This window comes from Triplophysa dalaica, chromosome 20 (genome assembly GCF_015846415.1).
Source record: "Triplophysa dalaica isolate WHDGS20190420 chromosome 20, ASM1584641v1, whole genome shotgun sequence".
In the NCBI taxonomy this organism is placed as follows: Eukaryota; Metazoa; Chordata; class Actinopteri; order Cypriniformes; family Nemacheilidae; genus Triplophysa; species Triplophysa dalaica.
In genome coordinates this window covers 7,909,077-7,929,700 of record NC_079561.1, presented here as the reverse complement: position 1 = coordinate 7,929,700, position 20,624 = coordinate 7,909,077, and the positions used below count along the sequence as shown (strand labels likewise).

At 38.0% G+C, this 20,624-nt stretch overlaps 4 protein-coding genes and 1 long non-coding RNA gene across 7 annotated transcripts; 1 reads left to right on the top strand and 4 right to left on the bottom strand.

Moving 5' to 3' along the window:
• Positions 1-1,152: 1,152 nt before the first annotated feature.
• On the bottom strand, positions 1,153-6,876 carry sephs3 (selenophosphate synthetase 3). The gene is made up of 8 exons (XM_056733775.1): positions 6,430-6,876; positions 5,715-5,818; positions 5,533-5,640; positions 5,175-5,329; positions 4,942-5,032; positions 4,744-4,843; positions 4,319-4,531; positions 1,153-3,178 (listed from the first exon to the last, which is right to left on the bottom strand). The coding sequence occupies exons 1-8, from the start codon at positions 6,725-6,727 to the stop codon at positions 2,904-2,906; spliced, it is 1,344 nt and encodes a 447-aa protein (XP_056589753.1). The 5' UTR covers positions 6,728-6,876; the 3' UTR covers positions 1,153-2,903.
• A 412-nt stretch (positions 6,877-7,288) lies between these two features.
• On the bottom strand, positions 7,289-9,329 carry ssr4 (signal sequence receptor, delta). Its single transcript, XM_056733383.1, has 5 exons — positions 9,170-9,329; positions 8,742-8,860; positions 8,481-8,645; positions 8,331-8,396; positions 7,289-7,763 (listed from the first exon to the last, which is right to left on the bottom strand). The coding sequence occupies exons 1-5, from the start codon at positions 9,219-9,221 to the stop codon at positions 7,659-7,661; spliced, it is 507 nt and encodes a 168-aa protein (XP_056589361.1). The 5' UTR covers positions 9,222-9,329; the 3' UTR covers positions 7,289-7,658.
• A 493-nt stretch (positions 9,330-9,822) lies between these two features.
• ikbkg (inhibitor of nuclear factor kappa B kinase regulatory subunit gamma) lies at positions 9,823-17,429 on the bottom strand. Of its 2 annotated transcripts, XM_056734036.1 has the most exons (15): positions 17,158-17,429; positions 16,390-16,577; positions 15,641-15,933; positions 15,465-15,536; positions 15,094-15,273; positions 14,745-14,806; positions 14,485-14,532; positions 14,244-14,346; positions 14,026-14,141; positions 13,776-13,928; positions 13,582-13,672; positions 12,599-12,742; positions 10,957-11,093; positions 10,611-10,684; positions 9,823-10,490 (listed from the first exon to the last, which is right to left on the bottom strand). In XM_056734036.1, exons 2-15 carry the CDS (start codon positions 16,571-16,573, stop codon positions 10,327-10,329), a joined length of 1,821 nt encoding a protein of 606 aa, XP_056590014.1. In that variant the 5' UTR covers positions 16,574-16,577; positions 17,158-17,429; the 3' UTR covers positions 9,823-10,326. The 2 variants fall into 2 exon arrangements, with proteins under 2 accessions (XP_056590014.1, XP_056590015.1); XM_056734037.1 differs by lacking the exon at positions 14,485-14,532 and having other exon boundaries at positions 17,158-17,427.
• LOC130409814 (uncharacterized) lies at positions 17,395-19,206 on the top strand. Of its 2 annotated transcripts, none has more exons than XR_008904903.1 (3): positions 17,395-17,495; positions 17,727-18,996; positions 19,072-19,206. It is a non-coding gene; the product is annotated as an uncharacterized LOC130409814 (long non-coding RNA). The 2 variants fall into 2 exon arrangements; XR_008904904.1 differs by having other exon boundaries at positions 19,089-19,204.
• cav4b (caveolin 4b) lies at positions 18,815-19,721 on the bottom strand. Its single transcript, XM_056734038.1, has 3 exons — positions 19,530-19,721; positions 19,069-19,256; positions 18,815-18,965 (listed from the first exon to the last, which is right to left on the bottom strand). The coding sequence occupies exons 1-3, from the start codon at positions 19,719-19,721 to the stop codon at positions 18,815-18,817; spliced, it is 531 nt and encodes a 176-aa protein (XP_056590016.1).
• Positions 19,722-20,624: the final 903 nt, after the last annotated feature.

The following is a 20,624-nucleotide window of genomic DNA, read 5'->3' as shown; positions in this document are numbered from 1 at the left end:
GAAAAAAAACTAACCAACTTCCACATGCTCAAAAAAACATTGCTTACAAAACTTTCAATTTAGCTGTCAGTTCCTACAGACGTTAGAGGTAAACTTTGTGTAAATATTTTTATTTTATTTATTTTTATTTTATTGGTTTATTTAATAGGGACTATGCATTTTCATGAATAAATTGTTGTATAAAAATACACCATGTAAATATACCAGAATTAGTAACAATAACTACTTTTCAGGCAGGTATCATAAAACTAACATACAGACAGCCAACATTAGTACAACATTCATTCACTATAAATTGAAAAATTACACAAAATTGTGATAAACATTGACAATAAAAAATATATATAATATGATATTTGTATCGTCAGTAAGGGAAAGGGAGCACTGAGATGACTCTACTGACACCTTGTGGCGTGTGGAAGCATATCGGTAACAATATTTAATTTAGAATGCAGTATGGTAATGCAATATGTAAAATGACGATGCATTTATGCATACTTTTTAAAACATACATGCAACATGAGTAGCATATAAAAAATGATATTTCAATGAAATAATTTGCATTGGTAATTTCCTATAGTTTTAATAAAAGCATTAATAAAAGCATTTTAAGCATTAAAATGTCTATGAACATTCCACAGATTTATTAAATATAGTTCAAGATAGTCAAGCGAAACTGTAGCAAACCCTTTTTCCTGAATTTATTGATTTCTTAATGACAGCTCATTTGATCTAAACTATATACACAGAACCCCAAATCATCACACAACATTTGCAAACATTTAATTTAAAACTACTTTCATTTCAAATTTTTGTGGTGACTCTTAGCTACACTATTAAAAAGGTGCTTCAAAAGATTCTTCGATGCCAAAGAAACTTTCTGTTTTACCGTTTCTCTTAAGATTTTAAAAAAGAAAGAAAAAGATGGACTTTAAAGAACCTTTGACTGAATGGTTCTTTGTGGAACCAAAAATGGTTCTTTATAGCATCGCTGTGAAGAAGCTTTTAAGCACCTTTATTCTTAAGAGCGTATATTAAATGCAAAACACTCTTGTGTGTCTCCTACATCTTGGGATGGATTGGAATTTACTAAATTAACAGTAAACGTGGGTGAACTATTCCATTAAAAACAAATATTCAACAAAATCAGTCTTAGACAAAATTACAATTTTATTGAACAACATTTCATGATTGAAATTGCAATGACAATCACTGCAGGTGAATGGACTTGGTAGATCAGCTTATCCTTTCCTTTCTGCTTACATCAACCTCACCTGTCCCATTAGCTGGGGTTAAAAAGCGAGGCATCATAAAAAAGGACATCAGACACTGGTGCTCTGCTGCAGCCATTCAAATGCAAGAATAGGGATTCTGGGATCACCCACTGAACTGATGAAAGCTGCTCAATCCTTTATCAGTTACGCGGTGCAAAACCAGAGTACCTATTTTTTAGATATGGATCAAATGAGTGATGCACATCATTCATATATTATGAACACACTCTGCAAATTGTTCAAAATGACTTCTCGGAAAACCTTCCTAAAACCATGACAAAGGTCGTCCATAGTGAATCAAATGATTAAGCTACTGCTAAACCCCAATCTAACCAGCACTTCATATAAGGTTATTCTAGATAGGAAAATGACCAAAGAACGAACTTTAATCTTATTTCACTAGGCATGTGACTTGTGTTTTTCTACAGTAAACTTATTACAGTGTTATGAATACGATTTAAGTGGACAATACAAAATAAACACCATCACAATTTGGATATCTGAATCTTTCACAAAAAAATAATAATTGATTGTACCATTAAATATCACAATGAAATCAATATTTCTGATCATTCAGTCCTCAATTTCTCAGATAGCTGAATAGACAAATAGCTAAACACTTTAGCTTTGATTGTCATTTTACAATTTTTGTCTTTCTGACTTGTTGGGAAAGTTTGTCAAAAGAAAAAATCAAAATGAAAATTATGTCATCATTTACTCACCTCCTGGTCATTTCAAACCTGTATGACTTTCTTATTTCAGAAGATATTTTGAAGAAGGTTGTTAACAACCCTCCATTCACTTGCATTGGTTATAATAGAAGTGAATTGGGGGGGGGGGCTGTGCTATTCTGTTACGAACATTTTTTTCAAATATCTTATTTTGTGTTCGGTAAAAAATAGAAAGTCATACAGGTTTGAAATGACAAGAGGGCATTTAAATGATGACAGGATTCTCATTTTTAAGGTGAACTACTCCTTTAACAATATACAATAAAGTTCCATTTGTTACATTAGTTAATGCTTTTAACAGCACTTATTCCTCTTTGTTGAAGCTAAACTATAAACAATTGTTCATGTTAACTAATAGTTAACTAATGTTGACAAATAGAGGCTGTTTTATTGTACCGGTTCTTGGGAACTGCCACCTAATTTTTTTGAAAGACCCAGATGTTATAAATGTAAGACTCATTTTTGGAGAAAAAATATGGTTTTGGTCAAAATTCTCCAAGAGGAAATCGAAATTAGAACAACAGTAAAAAAAAAAAACTTGTATACATAAATCAAAAATTAAAGATCTAAGGCTTCAGATGACAGAGTTGGGCGTGCGTGTGTAAGAATGAGAATGAAGTTTGTTGTCCATTCCATCTCCCACCAGGTAAATTAAAACATTTTTGGTCTGTCGCTCTCAACCCTTCGGTTGAACAGGGGGAGGAAATGGACATCAAAATGACCTATTCACCTATTCTTTTTGTCTTTTGTATGTCCTATCATTGACTCACAAACACTATGTCTATGACATGACCATACACACACAAAAATCTATCAAGCCCACCAATAAGACAGGAGAAAATAAAAGAACTAAATGATGATTTATGACAGATTATAGTCCCTTCACAGTTGTGCAGAGTTATGTCAACTGCACCTCATGAGGACTCGCATTGTTGTTGCTGCTCTCCTGTGTGCCAATCACTGACCCGCGGTACGGCACCTCTATGATTCGAGGTTTGTCGATAATGCGAGCACAGCGATTACCCTTCTCCACTATGCCAATGATCCATGCCTGTTGCCCATCGCCTGGTCCGCCATCCTGCCCAAGTGCTCCTGAAAAACCCAAACGACTGGACTTCATCTCGGCGCAGAATCGAGCCGCCTGCTCCCTTGGCAGGCAGATCAACAAACCACCTGCAAGAAAGAAATGAAGATGATTTATTGTTAAGTGTGTATACATCTTTATGGTTTCTGTTTAACAAGAAAGTCGTACACCTTAAATATACCCATATTTCTTCCAACATGGGGAAGAGAGGTTTTCAATTTGTCAGTTAAATAGAGAAGTAACAACTGTAATTGTTATTTCATGTTATTACATCGATGTTCTTAATTGTACATGAATTGAAAAAAAAGTGTAACAGCAATTGTTAAAATGATCATTAGTTCATCTTAAAGCGGCCCTGCAACGATGTGTCATGCATTCTGACTACTTTACAATGTTAAACGTGCAGTCTTCTCATGCTTAACATGGTCAACTTTTCAAAAAATGAGTCGGGCACATTACTTAGTATTCTGTGCTCTATACAATCCCCCAGCGATCGTACAGGTACAGATTCGAACACATAAAACAGTTTCGCAACAACTTTTCTTAGTCCCTTATTGGACAATTCTCCCGGAAATGCACATGGCACAGCCACATGAGAGCAGGAGAAGGAGCATGCGCAGACATCACTTTCACTTGTAAGCAAGAGAGAGAGCATATGTTCGTGAAGTTCAGGTGTTTGTTTGTTCACTGCATTTGGGTGATGAATGTTATATAAACTGTGGATATAACGCTGGATTTGGGGATCGTTTTAATCTTATATATGGAGCGATAAAAGATGCCGGACATGTTGGTGCCAAGTGGTCCAGTGGACTTTGCTCCGACATGTTGTGCAGCACCACTTCCAGCGACCTGAGTTTGAATCCCGGCTCGTGGTCCATTCCTGGCTTCCTTATCCCTCTCTCTTATCCTATAATTTCCTGTCTCACTCTCCACTGTCCTATCCACATAAAGATGCAAAAGGCCAAAAAACAATGGGTTGACAATGGGTGCGCACATGCTTTGGTTCAGCCTACCCCTCACCCATGCACTAGCCGTATGTTTTCGGAAACAATCGTAAAGCTGTATCTATCTTTTATAAATGTAATCAAACTAAATACTCTTCGAAGATACAAGGATGCAATACTACTCTAGAAGTACTCAAGATTAATATGAGATTGGCAGAAACCCTGTGTGTTACACCCGCTTTAAAGAAACTGTGTTTATCGATCGAGCCTCGCTGTGGATCTTACCTGATGTTTCAGATGAGGTTCCTTGCAAAAGCCCAAACAAGTTGCCGCAAGCTTTGCTCACTGCGGCCATTTTAGCAATAATAGGAAGGTTGTGAATGACAAAGGCAACATCATTTCGCTGCTGCTGGGCGAGATTACTTGCATGTCCAATGATCCCAAAGCCTGTGATGTCTGTGGCAGCGTGTGCATTAAATTTGTGCATTAAAGCAGCAGCTAGAGAGAGACAGAATGAGAACTATTTGTAACCAATATACAGGATTTTATGTTGGAATATAAAGTTAATAAATCTTTTTCTAGTGTTCTCATTTCAAACAGATATGGGGCATATGAATTATTACAAGGTTGTAAAACTAGGTGGCATGTGCTAAATATTGACACCATTGTTAAAATGAATCCATGCAAAGAATACTCGTGCAATGTGGTACCTGTGCGATTGAGGGTGGCCATGTTGAGCATGGCCTCCTGATAAGCATGCTCCACCTCTTCTTTGGTGATCACCAGCTTTACCTTATTCCATTTCTCTGGCTGGAGAAAGACAGGGGTGAAAGATCAAAAGATGTGATGCAAGGAATCGCAAACAATCGTACTAGTGATATCATTGAGTGAGATAAGGCAGGACTCACTATATCCATCCACTGATGTGCATTCACTGCAACTTGAGTTCCCAGAGGCTTTGTAAGAACCAACACATCTCCAGGTACAGCACTGTCAGGCCTGATCACAAATCAATGCACAAATAAAACATTAGATGGGTTACATAATGCGTATTTATATGATGTCTTTCCCATTTAATGCAGGTAAGTGATTAACTAATATTAGATGACTGCTTCTTGTGAATGGACAGGAAGAAACTCACATGATGAATTCACCGGGCTGGCACACAACAGAGGCCACCCCTCCGATTATGATCCAGGGATTTATGACTGTTTGTCCTCCAGTTACTGAGGTCCCACCCTCCTCTGCCGCATCCCGGAAGCCCTTCATCATCAAAGGCATCACCTGCTCTCTCTCCTGAGAGTGCATAGGTACATATCACATTAATAAACCATGTCGTCTACAGCTTACCAAACCACCAAAAACCTCACATAAACGTGAAGAGAAAAACGAGCAGATCCACGAATTAAAACTCCCTTATGCTCTTTAAAAATGTCAAATCAAAGAATAAGGAAAACGATGAACAGAATGTATCAGACGTAGAGAAAAGGAAATCTCACCTTCTCATTCATCTTCTGACTGACGCTAAGAAGCATAAGCATGTTATCGCACTCTGTGATGCCCATGGCATAAAGATCACTCAACACATTCGCACAGGCAATTCGGCCCTGTAAAGACAACATGCTTGAGTTCTGCATTTCTTGTATTTAACAAATTATCTATTTAAATGTCAGCCACCCACCATCATATAGGGATCCTCCACTAAAGGATAGAAGAAATCTGTGGTTTGAACCAGGGACAAACCTCCATGTCTCAGAGGGATGACACACGAGTCCATTCCTATACCTGCAGTCAAGGAATAGTTAAATCATAATAGTTCTCACACTTTCAAGCTTTATGTATTCATCCACATTTAGTTATGATGAAGTCTCTGCTTCATATATTTATTAACTCGCCAAGCTTTCAATAGTAGGGGCATTTTTGCTGGATTACTTATGGCCTGTTTTAAAGTGTTAAGCAATAAATGGGTGGGTCCAAAGTTCAGATGATTCTATTATACTTGCCATGAGTTTAGCAACACCATCTAAGCCAATGTGAATGAGCATTGCTGACGTAGCTGTATTGAAACCCTATACATAAAAAACGCTATAAAATACATTAAATCCTACATCTACAAAATTGAGGGAAATTGTGTCGTTTTTTGACAAAATGCTGCACGTGTTGTTTCCCATGTAGGATGCGTGTGAATGCACACACTTATACTACGTACATACCTCCATCAGTATATACTTCATTTAAACATATGTTACATTTTGGTTTACTGTTTCACTTTTTGATGTGAACTGATCAAACAAAAAGCATTTCCCTCTTTATAAACCTATCAAACAGCTACTAACGAGCTTCTGCACGCTTTATTAGCCAAGTTTGACAGTAAACATGTCACGTGCATGCTTTACCTAGTCTCGGACCCTGTGATGCTGAAACAAGTTGGCCGAATTCAGCGGTCTCGTCTCCAGCCCCCGAGCCCGAGCCGCCATCCTCTCCGGGCGGGCGGTCGGGCTCCAGTCCCTGCAGGAGTTTGAGCAGAGCCTCCTGCGGGACTTTGCAGCCTCATCCTTTCAGATCAGAGAAGGCCGTCAGTCGGAAGCCGCGGTCTAGGCCGTGCTCCTCCGGTTGAAACGTCTGGTATCCCGCCGGGTAAAAGGCTCCATAACCTCCCGCTCCGGCAGAATCCCCTGAAGGTGGTTCAGACATGAATAATTCGATGTTTATTTATTCCTCATTCAGGATGAGAAAGAATGGGATTTGCGTGAAAAGACGAGCGCCTTTGTTGGGATATAAATCGAAGAACGTTGATTTGGCTGAAAACGTGTTTGACACTCGGTCAAAGCGACGAATGTGGATGAGGCGGGCTTACAGACTGAACCATTTCACCTAGCGTAGGGGGGAGCCAGGTTTTACTTTAGGACACGAGTTGCAGATGTTTATCGCGTATGTACACCTTATTGAAATACTGCTTTTATACATACATATGGAAATTAAAAAGAATTTCATAGTTAATTAAATTATATATATATATATATATGTGTCGGCCAATTATATTAACAACAACCAATTTGAATGTGAACCTAACCTCGTCCGCCATAGTTTGATCCGACCATCGATGATTATCCATGTAAACCACACTTTGCATTTAAAGCGAAGTGTGAAATTTCTGAAAATGTGCTCTTGACTAAAATACACAGAAAAGTAATAAAATTAGCACAATAATGACATCAATACATCTAACCTAAAACCCCAAAAATGAGTCGGGAAGGCTTTCAAAAAAATTATTTATTCCCATATTCAATGAATTTCATTGATATTTGGAACATTTCAAAATACATAACTGGACCACGGTGATGTCACACATTATTCAGCCCAGTCTTTGTTCTTTTGAGGTTTAATATTAATATCACAGACATACAATTTCAAATTCTTGACACTTTGTTAGAAAATAAAAACACCACCAACTTTTAACGTTTTGATTATTGTCATCATCTGATCCTTTAACCTTACATTGAAACAGTTCTGTGATTTATTTGCACATCACAACAGAATGCAATAACGCCTGACTGGGAACGTAACAAAAACTGCAATGGTGGATCATGGACTCATGTCATCTTCACTGCTGTATTAGTGGACTTCAAGCTTGGATGGCACTTTTGGTGCTGTAGGCCAGGTAGTACACCAAAATACCAATGAGCGCAGCCAAGACATCTGTAGACACCCAGGGACCATTCCATGCACCCTGCAATTTTATAATTCATAAATAAAAAGAACAAAAGCACAGAAGGTAAACAGAAAATACTAAATGCTCTTCTTGCAGAAACACGGAAGTGCCTTTAAATCTTTTAAATCTTTGTTAAATGTGAGTTCATTCTCTATGGAAACATGAAATTAGGGATGGACATATTGAATCCTTTTAAAATAACCAATAGCGGGGACAGATAGTATATTGTACAGCTTTTGATTGGTCAGAAAATTTTATGAAAAGCTGAAGTGCAGAATGATGGCAAAAAAAATGTAATTCGTTTTGGTGGAAGTGAGAGAATTTGAGTTCAGAATGCTTATTCTATATCATTTTTGAAACTGTAAATTGTATTTTTGAATCACACTTGTTTATAGATTTCCTCAAGGAAACATATTCATACTAAACCAAATAACTTCCATTTTCATATCATGTGACTTATAAAAAAAGTAACAATACAATGCTTTGTGGTTATATACTTTTGAAAAATAATTTTGGATATAATCAAAGCACTTAAATCCACATATAAAGTCTTTATTTACAATGCAGATCAGTATGTCTACTCACCCTGTGATCCACATTGACGGAGAACAATGGCTTGATGGCATCAACATCTTCATTATTTCTTTGAGCCTGAAACCATTGTTTGTTATTAGCACTGCCGATTGAACTTTTGGATGGATTTGCAGCTTTGATCAAGAAAATAATTCTGCATACCTTTCGTAGAGTACTGTAAGACTCCTCATCGAAGAATTTAACCGGATATGTGCCTGAACTGGCCTGCTTGTGGGGAACACTCCACGAGACCTGGTATTTACCAACATCTTGGCCTCTGGTCACAGGAAACTGTTTCCCGTTGACATCTGCATACAAGGCAACACTCTAGAAGACAAAGAGAGAAGGTTTTTTTAAGTCCACACTTCTGTACTAATAACTGTACGCATATGTACTTCGTAAATAGGTTGATCATCTACTCACCTGTGCTCCGTTTGCACACGCGAGACTCAACTCGACTATGAACACGGTCTCGGAAGAGATGAGCGCGTCTGTCGTCGTGTACGAAGATGGGGAAATAACAGGATCTGTGCAAGTATCAGCTGGAGAAAGAACACAGTAAGTTAGTTACACTACAATCCGTTCAAATAACACCGTTTAACAATGTAACGTTGAGTTAGCCATCGTCATCCTTATAATGAATAACCCGAGATGTTGGTTATAGACCGAATGAATAAACTTAAGCATAAAGTGCTTGAATAAAAGCATAAAGATGAACAATTTATAAACGTGTGACAAAATCTTAACCAGTAGGTTTCAGTGGTACGAGACATTTCCCTGTTACCCTCTCTGAACGATCAACGAGCAGTATTGTAACGTAATATGATAAATTGATTAAAATACGAAGTTACCTGCGCAAAGACCCAGACATAGAGCCAAAATAGCTGTAATAACTCGCATCATGTTGATCCCTTGACTTTGAAATCTACAGCTTACTCAAACCTGAGAGAAAAAGACCAAACACGAGCGTCCACCCAATGAAAGACAGACAGACACGTCACCTCTACTAAAGAATGACGTGTATTTTCTCCAGGCGCCCTCTGTCGATGGCCTCCGGTACTGCAGACATAAAGACATGGCCACGGCGTACGAATAGTAACAAAGGAAAATTGGGTGGAACATATTATGGTGGTTTTGGCATAGTAGGTTTTCAAACTGCCTATGATTCCTGTGGACACGTTTAACACAGTAACCATTAGGACAAATATAAAATAATAAACCAAGCCATCTGCAAATAAAAATTAAATATACTAGACCCTTTCTTTCTGAGGCAATGTAAATGTATGTATTACATCACGTGTCGCTCATCACAGTAGCCACTGACATATTTTGACAACTAGAAAATATAACGGCAGTATTTACTTCTGACAGCAGTAAAACAGTACATTTATCTTTTTTGTTTTCAATTGTAAACATTCCAGTTTATGACACAGACAAGTTCAAATTGAACATGAGAAATATTTTTGAAATACTGTGTGTGTTTTAAAATAAAAACAAAATAATATAATATTCACACTTTTATTGTTTTAAATCTCTTCATAACAATAGTATGTACAAATTGTTTTTTCATCATCACTTTGGCTGATAATACACAATATTAATACAGGCTGGCATGACTCTTCAAGAGTGCATATATCCAGAGAAACAATTACCACAGATATAAAGGAAACACAGTCACTGTCAGATGTGTGCGGACGTAAAGCAAACATTCACACGTGCATTACATTACACTATGCTGTCACAGAAAGGCAGTACAGATGAGATTTCTTTAAAGCACAGATGAGATTTTTCTTTAAAGAGATACATACACTAAGTGTACTGGAACATAGTGGCAACTCCAGAACCACAAGATAAAAATATTTGCTAAACATCTGTCTACATTAACAAGTCGACTAAATGTCCAAAGTCCTCGGATGGTTCATGTCATGGTATATTTACCATGTTCTCGATTTTTCTTCTTGTTTCTATTGTTTTTAGAGTTCAGATGTTAAGAGAGCACGTGAACACTTCACTGGATACACTCCATGACGTGAATTTGCAGGGTGTCCATGTCTGGTGCCTTGTACATACATTTGGGGCAGCGATAATCGGGCTGCTCATCTTGAGCATCTTCTCGCCTGCGTGCAGATGGAGGCTGGGCCGCATTAAACATGCCTGCTCCTGGGAATGGTGCTTTAGAAGAGAAACAGATTTTTAAAACAAACATGGTAAATTAAAGTAATATTATAATGCATTATGAATAAACAATTTATTTATTGAATAATTTGGTGGTTTAAAACCATGCAGACTTACCAACTGAAGGTGGATGAAGTGGTCGAGGCCTGAAGACCTCCAAGTGTCTCTGTTGCATCTCCTCTATACGGGCTCTGTGACCAAACCACAAGCAGGTGATGTTAACCACTCATGAATGTTGAAAGACATCATATGAAAATTACTACCAGATCCTCTGAATAAGTGGAAATACCTACAAAGCTGTAAAAATTGCTCTTAAATAATTTCTGTCATACGTCTTGTAAGGCTAGGTGTGTCTTGTAAGGTTACGAGCAGTTTTACAGGGGATTTGGTTTCAAACAGGCATGACTTGACTGATAGAATTATGTTGTAATTTTGTTCACGATTTCTTCTCCCATATTCATACCGTGAGGTTCCCTCTTGCTTGAGTCTATCTATCTCAGCCAGTGCTTTACTCAGTTCCTCCTGCAGCTCCTCTTTCCTCTGATTCAGTTTCTCTCTGGCCTCCCTCTCGGCCAAGAAGTCCATCTTAAAGATTTCTGCCTGCATAAAAAATATATGGGCATGATAGTAGGGATGTAACAATATTATCGATGTCATGTTATCGCAATAGCAAAATTGTCTCAATAGTATTGTGGTCACGTGACCGTATGAAATGATAGGTCTTCCAGGCCTACCGTAGAGAATGTAAGAAAAAATAATAGATGTTACCTTTATCAAGGTCCATCTGGTGAAAATATTTTATTTTATAAGAAGGATTTTTAGGTCATTTGACCCATCTCATACGTTTAACCAAGTTTTGATAAGAGGATTAAGAAAAAAGACTGCTTATGGCTTAAGTCATCATTTCCCATTTTAGTTATCGCACTGTGCACGGTATACCGAGGTATTATCGTACAGTGAGATTTTGATATTGTTACATCCCATCAGGATAGTGTTTGAGTGTGTAACATCATCATGTTTTTTGAATGAGGTAAATGATAAGTGATTGACACTTTGTATGAGGGGGATACAAAATTCACATTTGGGCATTATGCATTTAAAGCACATTTTACAGGAATCAAACCTATTTCCTTGCTGTTGCACATTATCATTGACCAGTTAAGCAAAATTACCCTTAAAGGAATAGTTCACCCAACCAATAGAGTTAGGATTGACTACCACATTAGGGAAAAAATGCTTTATACATTTCTTTGTTCTGTTTAACACAAAAGAAGATATTTTGATGAATGTAGGAAAGCAAACAGTTCTTGGGCACTTTTGACTACAATTGTAATTTTTCCTACTATGGTGGTCAATAGGGGCCAAGTACTGTTTGGTTACAGACATATGGGAACGAGAAATCTTGTTAGCAGATAAGGTAAAGTAAAACAGTTTTATACATGTTGCGTTCAATTGTGATAAAAAAAAAGTGGCTTGCTAGACGCTAGAAACTACTTCCGCATTTGTCCATGACACTGTTGTCAAGCGGTTTCCACGTCAGTAAAGGCGTAACAAAAGGTAAAGCGGATATGACGGCATTGACAGGCGACTGCACAGCCTCGTGTAACTGTTTAGAATGTTTAGAATTTACGAGTAGTTGGAAACATTCGAGAAATTGTAAGTACTCGGCTGAACAAAATATATAACACTGACCTAGTGGTTTTTGGATATTTTACTGCAAAATTGTTACAAACTTTTTCTTTTATTTGTTCCTCGCATAACTCAGGATTTTAAACTATGTCAAAGTTTGTAAAACTATGTCAAAGTTTGTAAAACTATGTCAAAGTTTGTAAAACTATGTCAAAGTTTGTAAAACTATGTCAAAGTTTGTAAACAGGGCTCCAAACCTCATATAAACTAAAAACCCAGAAATTAACATTTTCTAAAGGTTAACCACAAACTTCCATTGAACTTTATAACTGAAAATAAAGTAAATATTAAAGAACAGCAAGTCCTATTTTGTGCATGCCCTATTTGTGAAAAGCACTCTTTTACAGTATAAGCAGATTGAACAAAAAGCTATAATGGTAACATAAATAAAGGGGAGTTTGTATGCGTGTGTTCACCTGAGCAGTCAGTACTGGTATAGTCTCTAAAGTAGCTCTCAACTGCTCAGTATCTTCCTTGAGTTTATCGATGAGATCCTGTTTCAGGGCCAGAGCTTTCTCAGCTTCTGCTAACCTGTTTGCAAGTGTATCCGCCTCTTCGCTCTGCAATGGAAACACCACATACGCACACTTTCCGTTTACATTTGTATATTCACGAACAATCTTTGACGTACACATAAACAAGCTTACCACAAACATGAAACCATGATAGTTATCAAGTTATTTTATTTTTGATACACATACAGGTACATCTAAAAAAATTGAATTCGTGAAAAAGGTCAATATTTTTGTCATTCATTTCAGTAAGTGAAACCCATATATTATATAGATTCATTACACATAGAGTGAAATATTTTGTAAGTTATATGTTGACACAGTGGACCAACACCAGCAGATGAGATGACAGCCCAAATCATCACTGACTGTGGAAACTTCACACTGGACCTTAAAAGCAACATGGATTCTTTGGCTCTCCACACTTCCTCCAGACTCTGGGACCTTGATTTCCAAATGAAATGCTAAATTTACTTTCATCTAAAAAGAGGACTTTGTTCCACAGCAGTGCCACAGGCTGGTTGCCTCCATGCCATGCCACATTTATGCAGTAATTCATACAAAAGGAGGGCCAATCAAATATTGAGTGCATAGAAAAGAACATACTTTTCAGAAGTCAGGCATTTCTGTTTAAAATATCCTTTTTCTTATCGATCTTATGTAATATTCTAGTTTTCTAAAACACTGAATTTTGGGTTAATAAACTGCCTTGAAATATTACACTTAGTGTAATGAATTTATATAATATATTGGTTTCACTTTCTAAAACGAGTGACACAAAATATTGACCTTTTTCGTGATATTCAGATTTTTTTAGATGTTCTTGTAAATGAGAATTAAAATGTAATTCTTCATCAACAGGCACTGAAAAAATAACAGCTACCTACCCGGTGATTAGCCTGCTTTTCACTTTTCAGTTTGTTGTCGTAGTCTTGGAAAAGACAGGTGTATGCGTGCTGGAGCTGTGCCAACTTCCTCCTGCATGAGGAAGATTACAGAAATTGCTGGTCACTATTGCCATTGTAACAATAAAAAAAGGAAGTTGTGTTTTATCAGGATGTGTCTGTACAATGAGGCTAACCTCTCCTCTACTATGACGAGCCTCTCAGTCTTCAATGCAGCTTCAAGATTCTGAGTCTTCAGTAAAAGATTGTCCACAGTCACACTGTGCTGTTTCTTCTGCTGTTCCATTTCTCTCTCTAAGACCTGCAACCGTTCGGTCTTCTTAGTCAGCCTGGAGGAGCACAGTAACAGCCCTTGAGCACACAGATCATGCACAACACTTACATCAACACACATATACGCATGTAGGGATTAACAGATTTACTCACTTATCCTCTAAAAGTCGTTTTTCTGCTTCGCTCTTCTCCAGCCAGTTTTGTCGTTCATTCAGCTCCCCGAGTAGGGATGTGACTTGAGCTCTTAGAGCTTCACTGTCCTTTGTCAGCTAAAAACAAAGAGTCAGTGTTATTTTTAGGAATCTGTGGTTTAACTTTTGTAAACACTTGACGGCTCAGTTTTAAAAAAGACCGTCTCTGTGCTTGCTCACCTGAGCAAAGTCCTTCTCTTTCTGTTTGAGAAGTGCCTCGGTTCTGTCTCTCTGCACAGAGTTCTTCTGAAGACAGTCCAGTTTCTCCTGAAGCTCCCTGTACCTACGCCGCACCAAAAACACAAACACTATTAACCGGATAGCTCAATCTCACTTTACATCTAAATATTCCTTTTGATTATGCTCTTTCAACATCAATGAGGGGATGGACGTTCATGCACACATACACAGTTCCCCTCACCTGCCTTGCGTAGCTTGAAGCTGCTCAGTTAGTTTAGCCAAGTGAGAACTAAGCAGACACATGGGTTAAGGTATTAAGACAGAAAAAGAGCAAACTATTCACATCAAACCGAAGCAAAGCACCAAAACCCTTGAGATTTAATTACAGTACAATCCAAGCAAGCAGAGTTGAGTGCATGTAACTGGGTTATGCACCACATTATCACGCCATTTAAAACCGAGGAAGAGGAAGACCAGAGTCGATTAAATATGTTAAAGTACCGTTCTGCAGGAACAGTGAGAGAACATGTCTGCTGTACTGATTCTTCAGTCACACCACCATTCTGAGAAAGAAAAAGGATAACACAATTACCTAAATTGAACTAAAAACGATACCATGTAGATCATTGTATATGCTGCATCACATTTTGACTATTGTAAATTATTGCATGGCTGGATATCACTTAGAAAATATTTTTTGTTGCCCAGTCCCTATAAAGTAGGAGCATTCGGAACATTTCACAATATCTCAGTGTTCAATAAGTTCAGGGGAAGACGATGAACCCTTTTAAATGTATATATACAGAACAGCCTTTATATATGTATCTACTGCAGTAAACAAATGTTTTACCTGAGTGAGTTTGGAGCGTAACTGCTCCACTGTTGCAAGGAGGTTTTCTCTCTCTTTCTCATTCACTGTTTTCTCCTTCTCCAGCTCTTCGTTTCTTCTTCTCAACACTTTCATTCCTTCCTCTAGCTTCTCTTTGTGGCTTTTCAGCAGTTTCAGAAAGTCATTAGAACCCACAGCAGGCTGAAAGGTAGAATGATGGAAGAAAACTAAATATTAGTTTAGGGAACTAAGATCTTGGATTTTACTCCAAATACAATGGATTAAATGGATAAAATGCACAGAATATTGTATAAATGATAAATGAATTATGTTTACCCAAGTATCTGGCACACATTGTTTCATTATAAATGTTAAATATGATGATACATTACCAAACTTTGAGGCATTAGGTGCCTGTCAGTGACTCCTTCAGCTTGTTCCATCAGAGCAGCTTGATGTAATACCTGTGTTATAACAGCAGACAGGACCATTAACATTCATTTAAATTGAATAATAACTTTCACAAACTATGAAAACTCTAAATTAATGGTCACGAGAGGAAACCTACTTCAGTTGTGTCCATGAGGACATTCTTCTCTGTATTGGTGTCCTTTTGGCCTTGGTCCTGACCTTGACTTCTAGACTCCTTAGGTTGGTCAATGTTCAGACTTCCCGTGTGAGTGATGCTGTGGTTGAGCTGGCCCAACAAGCTCTGGTTTTCCTCCGCCAGTCGCTGCACTAAGGATCTGGCCTCACGAAACCTACAGCTCAGAAACTCTCGTTCTTCTCTTGACCTCCTCTGCCATCCTTCCATCTCTTCACATCTTTCTTTGAGGGCATCGTTGCTTCGCTTCAGTGCCTCTGTGGAACAATTCAAATTGTTTAAATATACAAAAGTTCAAGAGTGTGACCATCAGTCGCATCTGTTTACAAGTTGAAGGAACAACATATATATATATATAATATATATATATATATATATAAAAACACACACACACACATATACACATATATAGTGTTCCATAGTATATATAACCAATAACTGTCTATTTATTGTGTCTGAAAATCTTGTTGTTCATTCTCTCCCTTGCTTACTCCAGCTTTAATCCTCCTAGTAGCATGGCCTTGTAAACTAACAGTACTGTTTATTGTGTTGACAAAATGTTTATTGCTCTCCTACTTGTAAGTCGCTTTGGATAAAATCATCTGCCAAATGAATAAATGTAATTGTAACACTATGTGTATTATTACACATTTAGTACTTTTGTTATGCGTGTCCAAATTTCTCTTACACATAACATCACTCTCTTATCTCACCTCGTAGCTGTTGATTTTCTGTCAGGAGTCGAAGGACAACTTCATTTCCCGCTAATTCAGGAGGGACCTTCAGAGACCCCTGTGAACTGGCCATCAGTGACCCTTGACCTCCAGCCCCCACAGCCTCCTCCCCAGTCAACTCACACTTCAGAGTGCAACCCCCGGACGGCTGCGGCTGGACCATGATTCTGGCAATAAACATATGGAGCTCTTTTTCAATACAGATCCTTTTTGCGATGGTTATGTTAACACAACACGTTTACAGAGTAAAGTCTGATGCCCTTTAGCAAAGTATGATGGATGAATTCCGGTTTCTCTTTAAGTGTACACGAGGCTTTTCGCGGACACTTCTGTCCCTTATTCGTGTTAATAAAAACACGTTTATACAATAAATAACCCGTTTGCTTACAAATTTATGATTACGTTTTTATGCGGCGTTTACGCTCCAGACAAATAGGTTTCACTTTAACAAAGTGTCAGGACGAATAGCGGTTAAGCATTTATTGTTTAAAATGTGATTTTAGACTTTATGATCTAATTTCCTTTAAAAACGTACGTCCTTTATTCACGGGAGATGGTTTAACTCGCTACGTGTTTTGTTTACAGGTTACTGACAGGGTTCAGCTAACGACACAACTAGCATCAGTGTTTTTTAAACGGCATAACATAAAAAAATCACGTAATAACACGCTTCAAATTGTTCACATGCACATCAACGATGTGATAAACATATCTTAGGATGTTACGTTACTGTAAAGTGAATATTACCTTTTTTAAGACGTTAACACGTAACGTTACACGTCTCAGGCTAAACAGATCCGCTGTGAGCCGAGTGACTTGTATAAGCAAACACGCCCCGTTTAGAGTCAACCGCAGGCGCTCAGCTCGGGCAACATCTTCAGCCTCACCGGCAAGGAAATACACAAACGATGTTGACAAAGTAAATCAGGTAAAAAGTGTCCACAGAAGATCAGACAGGTGCAGATTGTCGAGGAATTCCCCCGCGCTACTTCCGCGCTTCATCACACTGCGAACTGCTTCTTCCGGGTAGTGGAATTATGGGAACACACACGACTGCAAAGTGTCGGACAACTTCTTGAAAAGAGGTGCTTTTGTTTATTTTACAAACGGTGTCTTTTAAATTAAAATAATCATTTTTGAACTCAAAGAATGACAATGATGTGAAAACATTTTTTTGCCAATATTTGGCTGCAGTGTACATACAGTTGTTCTTTGATCGGTCAATTTATACATGTCCAGTTGTATTAATATACTTACATATACTCATGACATCACTAAAGGTCAAAATAATAAAGTGCTTATTGTAACAATTACAGGCTGAGGGACGATGCCACACAGAGAGCTGAAGTTGACTCGGGTTTATTGCCGGGTAAGGTGAATTGAAGACGGGTGAAACAATCCAGGTAACAGGTAACGTAACATCCACAGGTGAGTACAAATAACAGGTACCATCCACGGGTAATATAATCCAAATAACAGGTAACATTCACGGGTAAATATAATCCAAATAACAGGTAACATTCACGGGTAAATATCATCCAAATAACAGGTAACATTCACGGGTAATAAAGATTGGTCCAACTCGTACACAGAACATAACACAACTAGACCTGACCCTAGATAGTATAGAACACATGGTTTATGAAGTGTGCTGGGAATGACGATCAGGTGAGGGTGTTTTCATGCTTATAATCGGGTGTAAGGGATTATGGGAAGTGTAGTCTGTGAATGGGAGCGGGTGAAGCTGGTCGCTGATGCGGGGGGCGTGTCTGGCTGCGTCGGAGTTGTTGCACTTATAACTTCTTACAAAGAGGTGTGTTTTTTATTTATTTGTTTATTCAAATAAAGATCACAGTGTAAATCACATAATGAAAAGGTAACCATGGGTTGTTATTATTATATAAACATGACAGTTGCTTGTAATAAGCAAAAAGACAACAATATAAACATAGAAAACCAAAAATGTAATATTACTGTTGTTATTCGAAATAATAATAAAGACCACTTTGCAAGATGTAAACACTGGTCCAGAGGCGCTTCCGGTTGAATAATTATTTATTTCATTTTTAAATCTTAAATCATACATAATTAAATCTTAACTATATACGTTTAACATTTTGAGGAGGTTATAAATGTTATGTTTGTTGTATTTTGTTAAAACGTTAGCTAACTGAAAGTAAAACAGGAAGTGCTTCTGGACCAGCATTGAACCAGCGTTGTTTACGTAACAAATAAAGATTTATAACAAAGAGAATAACATGTCATATTTTTCTTTAAAAGTCTTATGGTGGCATGACGAGATCCCATTCAGAGATTCCAGAGGTTCATGTTTTTGCTCTAGTTGTTTTTGTTTTTCAGTGTGAACTTTGAAAAGCAGCTTGACCAGCTTCCTCAGACTCTTTCATCACTCCTTTGAGAACAGCACATGTATGCCACTGCAACAGCGAGCCGCAGACGTGCAGAATGGAGCGATGAAGATATTCACCACACTCATCCACAGTGACCTTACACAGGGCAAGCATGTATGGCACACCTGGATACATGGCATCACACACCTGATGGCATGGACCAGTAAGAATAAGTTTGGTAAGTGATTTGTTGTATGCCTGTTATTTTATTTTCTATAACCGATTTTTTATGGCAACAAAATAAACTTACCAGATATGCATGCACGCCAGAAGGGCAAAGAGACAGCCACAGAGACAAGAGACGGGAACAGCACACAGGGCCGTCAGACAGCGGTAGCCCCACAGCCTCATTGCCTCGAAGGCGATCCCGCTGTAAATCCACACACGATCATAGCTGTGTGTGGAGGCAGGCTCTGCTAATACATCGCTGAACTCTACCTGGTGTCACAAAGGAGGGACAATTACATACAGTATAGAAAACGTATATTTAGTTAGTATCAGAGTTGAAGTCTTGGTCTTGAGTCCATAAAAATGAGGATGGTTTCAATGTTGGTCTTGTTACAGCTATCACCATTCTCTACCAGTTGAGCTACACTTTAATTTCTTGTTGTGCTTGTCATTTTAATTCATAAAACACCTGTTAGTCACAGGTCCATTCTCCTGTGAACTTTCTATTGCATACAGTACTGCACACCAATAAAGTGCACTCACCTTCAAATGTTTGTTGACACCTAATGGGTCTCTGATGTCGACGTGAATGAGCGTGGGCTTTGGAGTGATGGAGGGGCTTGAGCTAAACTGTGGTGGTGGAGGAGGAGAAGGCTGGATTTTCTGCACCCCGTAGTCATCGTCATCATCATCGTCATCAATCTTACACTCCACCAAATACTCATCTGACATCATATTGACTGCGAAGCCACACACTGAACTTTTAATCAGTAAATCATCAGCAGTGAGGTTAAAGGAGTCTTTGGTTACGAAAATCTTGAAGTTAAATTGCTCATATTATTATTATTATTATTATTATTATTAATTGGCAATTACAGGCTTTGTGTCAGAGACAGACAAGACACACACTGACAACTGTATTCTTGCGACTGTATTTACACTTGCTACAGGAGAACTGCATGCTTGCTTGACTAGATTCAAGTAACAAAAGATGAACCCATCAGTACTATGTAGATTTTCATTACATTTTACAAATCAAAGAAATCTTATATTTACAAACAACTAAATATACAAATGATGATTAATTAGAATGAACACATTTCATCAACAATATGAAGTATACAGTATCCTTAAGTATACTCATGAATGTAATGTATATTCTTTAGCAACAATGAATATTCTAACTTACCCCCTTCAATAGTCCTGGTCCAAAAATAAACAATATTCCTGTGCCAGTAAGCAAAGTATTATGTAACTTAAGCAAAGGTTAAGATCTATCAGCTAGGCAGGCTAAAAACTTCGTCCTTTCCTGCATGAATCGTGCCTCGCTCCGCATCTAACTTATGAATTGGATGTTACCCAGTGTGGCCTAGTGTACTATCACTGGGAAAGCATAACAGGAACTGTCTTAGTATGGAGGTGTGACCTCACTCTTTCTGGCCCGTCTTCTGTACCTCAATCTGGCTTGTAAATGCGTCTATATTCGAAGAAGAATTAGTTAGGTCAGTGTAGAGTTATTTTGGGTAGAGGAATGGAGAGGGGCACCGCACCACTGATCATGTTACTGGACTGCCTAACCTTCTCTGCATACAGCCAGCTTTCTCACATAGCATCTTATATATTGACTTGTTGAAGTTT

Excerpts from the sequence above, each read along its gene's own strand:
- ssr4 (XM_056733383.1), bottom strand. The coding sequence starts at position 9,221 with ATGATGCGAGTTATTACAGCTATTTTGGCTCTATGTCTGGGTCTTTGC. Across the intron at positions 8,397-8,480 it reads CTTACAGTACTCTACGAAAG|GCTCAAAGAAATAATGAAGA; the intron begins GTATGCAGAATT and ends CAATGGTTTCAG. Across the intron at positions 7,764-8,330 it reads CCGTCAATGTGGATCACAGG|GGTGCATGGAATGGTCCCTG; the intron begins GTGAGTAGACAT and ends ATAAAATTGCAG.
- ikbkg (XM_056734036.1), bottom strand. The coding sequence starts at position 16,573 with ATGGTCCAGCCGCAGCCGTCCGGGGGTTGCACTCTGAAGTGTGAGTTG. Across the intron at positions 14,807-15,093 it reads TACGCTCCAAACTCACTCAG|AATGGTGGTGTGACTGAAGA; the intron begins GTAAAACATTTG and ends TTTCTTTCTCAG. Across the intron at positions 14,347-14,484 it reads CTTCAAGCTACGCAAGGCAG|GTACAGGGAGCTTCAGGAGA; the intron begins GTGAGGGGAACT and ends GGTGCGGCGTAG.
- cav4b (XM_056734038.1), bottom strand. The coding sequence starts at position 19,721 with ATGATGTCAGATGAGTATTTGGTGGAGTGTAAGATTGATGACGATGAT. Across the intron at positions 19,257-19,529 it reads GTGTCAACAAACATTTGAAG|GTAGAGTTCAGCGATGTATT; the intron begins GTGAGTGCACTT and ends TTGTGACACCAG. Across the intron at positions 18,966-19,068 it reads CTGGCGTGCATGCATATCTG|GTGTGTGATGCCATGTATCC; the intron begins GTAAGTTTATTT and ends CCATGCCATCAG.